Source organism: Eptatretus burgeri, chromosome 8 (genome assembly GCF_056783735.1).
Source record: "Eptatretus burgeri isolate ZD-2024b chromosome 8, Ebu_testis_v1, whole genome shotgun sequence".
NCBI lineage: Eukaryota > Metazoa > Chordata > Myxini > Myxiniformes > Myxinidae > Eptatretus > Eptatretus burgeri.
Genome location: NC_140968.1, coordinates 39,019,127 through 39,026,196, shown reverse-complemented (window position 1 = coordinate 39,026,196; position 7,070 = coordinate 39,019,127). Strand labels below are relative to the sequence as shown.

The window sequence follows — 7,070 nt, the reverse complement described above, 5'->3', positions numbered from 1 at the left end:
ACAAAGAAAAAGAAGTGGATTTTGCAGCCATGGAGTACAGAACCAAGGTGATCTATGAAATACTATCAGGAAAGAAAACGAAAAGCATTTGCTTGAAAGCTGCAGCAAAAATCTACACTTTCATCATCTACAAAATATGGAACAAGACAAAGAGCACCTCCACACCTCTTTGCTTTGAGGGTTACAACACGAGTGAACAACTACGACTGCAGTACATATGCACGAACAATGTTACTGGGTCATGCGGAACATATCAAAAAAATGACTTAAAGGGCTTTGCATTCTCAAGAAGCTTGTTGCAATTAACTGGAACTTGTTAGCATACGGCTGTTACCAATGCCGGTAGTTTATGGAACCATTATATTTCATCACCTAGAAACGTGCCCATTGTCACGAAAGGGCTCAATGAAGAAGTGCAAGAATTGAAGTTTGAGAGGTAAACACAATGACATCACGGCGATAAGGTCATGACATTTACAATCCAGCGAAAAACAAAAGCGGCCTGATCTGGCAGATTTGAGTGATTTTTCTCTTTTTTGATAACTCTGGCCTGATCCTGATGAATGGAGGATGTTGCAAGAGCCAAGCAGCAAAATGTGAACTTGCTTGTGGATATGCAGCGGCATTCCCCTCCATACACCTGCTTTGTGGCCTCAATTTCTTCAACAGCTTGACTTTTGCTGGTCTCTCTAACCATTGGACTTCCCTCCCAAAATAAGTTTTTTTTTTCTTCATTCTCGTGCACAGTAGGAAATAGATGACTCCCTCTACATTTTCTCAAAACTTTATCACATGCTGGTCAACCACCATTTTCTGTCCAAATTTGTCTCCCGCCTGTGAATCTGCATTTCCCTCAATTTGTTATTCATTCAGCTCCTCTGCTTTCACTCTTGCCTCCATTTCTCCACCCGAATCCACTGTCTCCACTTTAATTTGCATCAACTCCTCTGCTTTCATGGCTGTCTCCATTTCTCCATTTGAATCCACATTCTCCTCTACTTTAATTTCCATCAGCTCCTCTGCTTTCATGACTGCCTCCATTTCTCCACCTAAATCTGCATTCTCCTCTGCTTTCACTCCCATTTCCATCTCTCCCTCTGAATGCATGTCTTTTGCCTGCCTACCAAGCTCAACCTCAGGTTTCAGAGAGTCCGGGGACACTTCGACTCCCAGCAGGCGCAGGTAGTGCAAGCGATGATTTTTCTTCATAAAGCAGCGCAGGGAAATCTTGCCTCGCCAGCCACACATCACTAATGGGCAGGATGACGAGTCGTCTCGTCTAAAACACACGCACGCATGCACAATTGCCTTTTTCAACCAACTTGGCAAGTTGATGCAAACGACAAGTTATCTCTGCTTTTATTATCTCATGGCAATGCTACACATAAGACGACGTGCAAACGTCTCAAAGACAGTTTCTTAAATATTCCCGATGGATATACAGAGGTTGTATATGATAACGTGACAACGGTCAGTGTGTCATGTCCATCTGCATCTGATGAGCAATTTTCCATTAACAGGGCACAAGGGGCCACTTCCTTGAATTGCAAAAGCAATTTTTCATGAAGTCTGCTGTTACATCCAGCAAATGTATAATTTGAAGAAGATAACTTGGTGTACTTACTCTTGATTCAATTGGTATTTCAGCAGCACACTTCCAATACCTGCAAGAAGGGGGGTATTGTTAAGGTTCATCCAAGCAACTGTTTGAAAGTTTCACTGGCATAAATTTTTTTTTAATTCAAGTTACTTGGCAGCTCAGTCATATGACGAGAGAGAAAAAGCCCAAAACCCTACGATACCAAACTCTTTGGCTTGGCTTCGCAGTTCAGGGGAGAACTTGGACAGGCAAGGGTTCTCCTGAGTCAGAAGAACAAGCACGTCCTCATAACTGGCAGCCATAATTCGAGACGAAATATATGGCAAGATTGTGTATATACCCTGCAGATGCAGAACATGTGTGAGAGATGATCCAGCCCTTCATATTTGCTCAATCTGAAATACTCGAACAGTTCGTACAAGAAGATACTTCATCCATCACTAAAAGGAAAAACATTGGTGTGCAACGATGTAACGGCACCATTTTTATTATTATACGACAGTGGGAACCCTTTCAAAGGCAACTGAAGGAGCATACAAACCACCACCACAGCCATTCCAACAACACTTACAGTAAGTGCCAGAAAAAAAAAAATCATTTTTCATGTGCTTCACTTCATTTTATATCCTCATTGAGATTCACAGATAAACATGCAATAAGTTTGTGAAGTCCAACATGCTGTTTTGATTAAACAACTGCAAATCGACGCTTAAGCATGCCTCGTAAAGAAAACAAAAAATATACCATCAGAGATGGGGAATCCCCCGCCAATGAAAAATAACTGAAATCAGATAAGCAGTTTTCCATTTATTACAAAAAACTTTTTTCAAGATGGCCGCCCCAGTTGGCCATCTTGGATCCGGCCACGCCCAAAATCAATAGGGTTCTTCCTGTTCAGGTGGTACATGTTACCCAAATTTCAAATCGATATGGCGAACAGTTTATGAGTTATCGCACTCAGCTATAAATGTTGACGCCCGGACAGCTGGACGGACGACCCGGGTGACAACAATATCCCCCTTCCGCCACACAGCGGGGGATAAAAAAACAACAAACACATCAATTCTTCCAAATGAACTTTTTCATCAACTGAAAGATACCCAATGGGAATAAAGATCGAATACATTGACTTTCAAGGCATGACACAAAGCTAACTAAAATAATAATGCAGAGGACAAGGTAACAACACTGTGCTTGCAACTACCTCACCTCCTGGCTGAGGCGGTACATGCAGCCGGATGACTCCATATCAGAATTACATGACCACATCCGCATTCCTGTGTTAATCACCTGTTCAGGACCAAAAATACAAAGACAGCAAGAGGTTTCCCAACCCACAAAGTTAGAACTTGAGAGAATGACAAACAGGTCCAATTCAGTCCTTATATTAAATGGTCAGATGCACGTTAATGTTTCTTTACATAAACTAGAGGGGCACTCAGTGGAACGTATACCTCCACCATGTAAAGCCTGATCCATGAGAACATATGAGGCCTAATACATTTTTGAAATATCATGCGAGACAGCACTATATCATTTTTGGCCCTATCTCTCAATGGTGAAGAATCACTTCAAAAAACTTAAATAATTCTCATGTCCAGATCTAGATTTGGCTATTCACCAAAATCGAATCAGTTCATCCTTGTCACACACCCAACCTGTCCACAAAAAGTCATCCAGATCCATCCACACCGTTTTGAGATATTGTGCTACATTTAGCTTTTGGCCTGATCTCTCAATGGTGAAGAATCACCGAAAAAAATTAAGTTGTTGGATCCAGATCCGGATCTTCACCAAATCTAATCAGTTCATCCTTGTCACACACCGAACCTGTCCACAAAATTTCATCCGGATCCGTGCACAACTTTTTGAGATATCGTGTACACAAACAAACAGAAAGGGGGTGAAAACATAACCTCCTTCACCTTCGGTGACAGAGGTAACAAAGTGTTCGTGGCTCAGTATTTCCCATACTCAGTATTTAAGTCATTTCTCATTTATTCTGATATTCTGCCCAAGGGCAGGTTAACTCCTGCCAAAGCAGTTTCTTGGCAAGGGTTATACTGGGTGGATTGCCCTCTCCTTCCCAGGCATTTTTATAACAGTCTATATTATATCCACTTCCCAATCAACACATTCTGTAAATGCAATAATTTTGGTCATTTGGTGCTTTTATTTTTATTTTTCCTTTTTTTAACCTTTTATTTTTCCATTGCAAACTGAACTTGCAAAAGTCAATAGATAAAAGCAACAAATTATACAGCCACGAAATAATCTGGTTTCAAATTGTCAAATCAAAGGAATTGTGGAAAGTGTCTGAGGTACACGCCTTTGCGTTTATGCGGAAGGGGCTTTAAATGCCCAACATAAAAGACAGCACCGTACTCCATCATTCATATCTCTGGAGGAAGAAAAGATTCAGAAAGGAGAAAGAAAGAAAGAAATAATAAAAATAATAATTTAAAAGAGACCAGCTTGAAAGGCTTTTGCAAAAATTGTCAGTCAAACCCTTCTCATCAAAGTACAAGGAGGTCACGCCAGCAAGGTCACAGGTTGCCAGAAAGACCGCAAATCATGAGGAAATAAAATAACTAAGCATAACGACAAGTGTCCTCCCACCTCATGGCAGAGCCTGACCATATACAGACCTACCTTGACAAATTCACTGTTGTAGATCAAGAACTGGCGCAACTGGGGAGAGACCATATAAAGATTACGTTTCTTTCCCATGTGCGTGCGCATCAGGACACATTCCCGAGGAAATTTGGGATGCAAACCATAAAATTTCCTGCACACAAGCATCAATAAAAACACAAAGGGAAGGGGAGAGAAAAAAGGCATGAGTGGGGAGCAGAGAGATGCTGCCACTGCTTGCAGCAAGTATGGCAGCTGTCCATTGAGCATCAACGAAAGGGTTACAGCAAAATGGAATGGAATGTCTATAGCCTTGAAAACATTGGTGTTATTTTATAAAAACCAAGCCACTGATTGGGCAATGAGGTTTAAATGATAGTGCAGGAGTAATGGAGTGATCACTCCTGTTAAAAATTCCTCCAAACCCTGTTGGTGAGCTCCTCACTACTGTTAATTCAGATTAATCTTCCCACCTCCAGTGAACAAGAAAATCCAATAAATGCACATACAGCAGGCTCACCCCGATCACGGGTTTCCGCATTGCCGTTTCACTCTATCGTGGTTGAATCATCGTGGTTAAAAAGTGCCGATCGCAGCATGTGTCCCTCGCTCTATCGCCGTCTGGCATGGAGGAATACACAACCTTGCATATCCATCTTACCTCACAGCCCCATGCTGCCCTCCATCGCAGACTCAATTACTCTTTCGATATCATGCTGCACGGACTGTAATCAAGTGATATCACGCGATTTAGTTTGATATCGTGTTTGTGACAGAATATACAGCCGTGGCTAAAAATATTGGCAACCTTGCACGTTTTTCAAATAATGCACCATTTCTTCCAGAAAATTGTTGAAATAAAAAAAAATTGTTTGGTATCCACCCATGTATTTATTTGGTGTTCAGGAGAACAAAAAAAAAAAAAAAGCTGAAAAAAATTACTCAATCTTCGCTTATTCCACACAGAAATCCTAAAATGGCCAGGACAATATTTTGGCACCTTTTTGACGTTCTTAAATGTAATAAGATTTCAAGCTGGTGATTCTCCTTTACTTTGGAATTGAACTCACTTGTGGTGAGTTGCCAGTGCCTGTAATATAAAAATCACTCATTCAACCAGTTTGAATAGAGAAAAGGAGTCATTCTGCTGTTTTGTGTCACTGTGTGGACCACAATGAGCGTGGAGAAAAGAAAGAGAACCAGAGAATTGTCTGAGGAGGTCAGACAGAAGATTGCAGCCAAGCATGGACAATCTCAGGGCTAAAAGTCCATCTCCAGAGACCTTGATGTTCTTGTGTCCACCATACGCAATGTTATCAGGAAATGGCCACAAGAGAAAATCTGATCGAAGATTGCAGCGAAGGATTGTTTGAATGGTGGAGAAAGAACCTTGATCAACTGCCAAACAGATTCAAGCTGACCTTCAGTCAAGGTGCGACAGTTTCAACTCACACCATCTGTCGCCAACTCAATGAAAGAGAGTTCCATGGTCGGAGACAAAGGAGGACCCCACAACTGAGAGAGACATAAGAAAGCCTGACTGGAGTTTGCCAAAATACACCTGAACAGGCCTAAATCATTCGAGGAGAATGTCCTGTGAACAGAAGAGACCAAATTAGAGCTTTTTGGTAAAGCACATCATATCTGTTTCGAGAAAACAAAATGAAGTCTTCAAATAAAATAAAAAATATAAACTTTCTCTTCAGTCAAACATCGAGGAGGTTCAGTGATGTTTTGGGGTTGCTGTGCTGCCTCTGGCACTGGGTGCCTTGAATGTGTGCATGGAATCATGAAATCAGGAGATTCCCAAGGTATTTTGGAGCGCAATGTTCAACTCGGTGTCAAAAAGCTGTGTCTCCATCGAAGGTCATGGGTCTTGCAGCAGGACAATGACCCCAAACACACTTTTTAAAAAACACCCTGGAATGGTTCAAGACAAAACACTGGACAGTTCTTAAGTGGCCAACAATGAGTCCAGATCCTAAATCCCATTGAACACCTGTGGGGAGATCTGAAAACAGCAGGTGGGAGAAGGCACCCTTCAAATCTGGGAGAACTGGAGCAGTTTGCACAAGAAGAGTGGGCCAAACTGCCAGCAGAGAGGTGTAGGAAGATCATTCATGGCTACAGGAAGTGTTTGACTGCAGTTATTTTGTCCAAAGGCTGTGATACCAAATATTAACTCGAGGATGTCAATAATTTTGTCATTGCCATTTCTTTTTATTTTCTTATCTGAAAGGTTATATTAAGTTCTGAATCAAAAACAACGTTTCTGTAATATTAGCAGTGAAATAAAGAATGGTGGAGACCAAATACTTTTGTCAATTTCAACATATTGTTACGAATCTTCGCCCGCCGGCGTGGGATCGACCGCTTTTCACTAATCGTAGCCGCTCGCCCACCGGACGGACAATTCAGTCATGACTTTCTGGAACAACGCCAGAAACCAGTCACAGTGGGTTTTTAATACCACCACGGCCCAGTCCGTATTCTACCCACGCGAAATAGGGTCAATCGCCAAATATCGATATATCCAAGTACCTGCGCGGGTAACCTCCCGAGGGACTGTACCTTGGCGAAGGCCTACTTGGACACGAACCGCTTAAGCTGTCCGTTCCGTTCTGGGATAACCGAGCGGGTATTATCGCCAGACCTCGCCGGACCCGATTATATTTAACGGGTATTTAAAAACCCAACTAATATTGCGAGATACGAGATGGTGTTCCAATCAGGGAAAGAGGACATGACAAACGGGTTCACATTTAAATCAGCACATTTATTATTCACAGCACACATGCACAGATACAGCTATGCAATGAAAAACACTTATACAGTC

At 41.9% G+C, this 7,070-nt stretch overlaps 1 protein-coding gene across 3 annotated transcripts in view; it reads right to left on the bottom strand.

The window, feature by feature from the left end:
* LOC147021566 (RNA cytosine-C(5)-methyltransferase NSUN2-like) overlaps nt 1–7,070 on the bottom strand; it is a 218,064-nt gene that overhangs the window by 32 nt on the left and 210,962 nt on the right. For all 3 annotated transcript variants that reach the window (XM_085893704.1, XM_085893706.1, XM_085893705.1), the window contains exons 15-19: nt 4,253–4,388; nt 2,810–2,890; nt 1,803–1,941; nt 1,625–1,664; nt 1–1,279 (exon numbers count right to left, since the gene is read on the bottom strand). The exon at nt 1–1,279 is cut by the window's left edge and continues 32 nt beyond it. In XM_085893704.1, the coding sequence (XP_085749830.1) occupies nt 862–1,279; nt 1,625–1,664; nt 1,803–1,941; nt 2,810–2,890; nt 4,253–4,388 (814 nt within the window). In that variant the 3' untranslated portion in view covers nt 1–861. The remainder of the gene's footprint in view (nt 1,280–1,624; nt 1,665–1,802; nt 1,942–2,809; nt 2,891–4,252; nt 4,389–7,070) is intronic.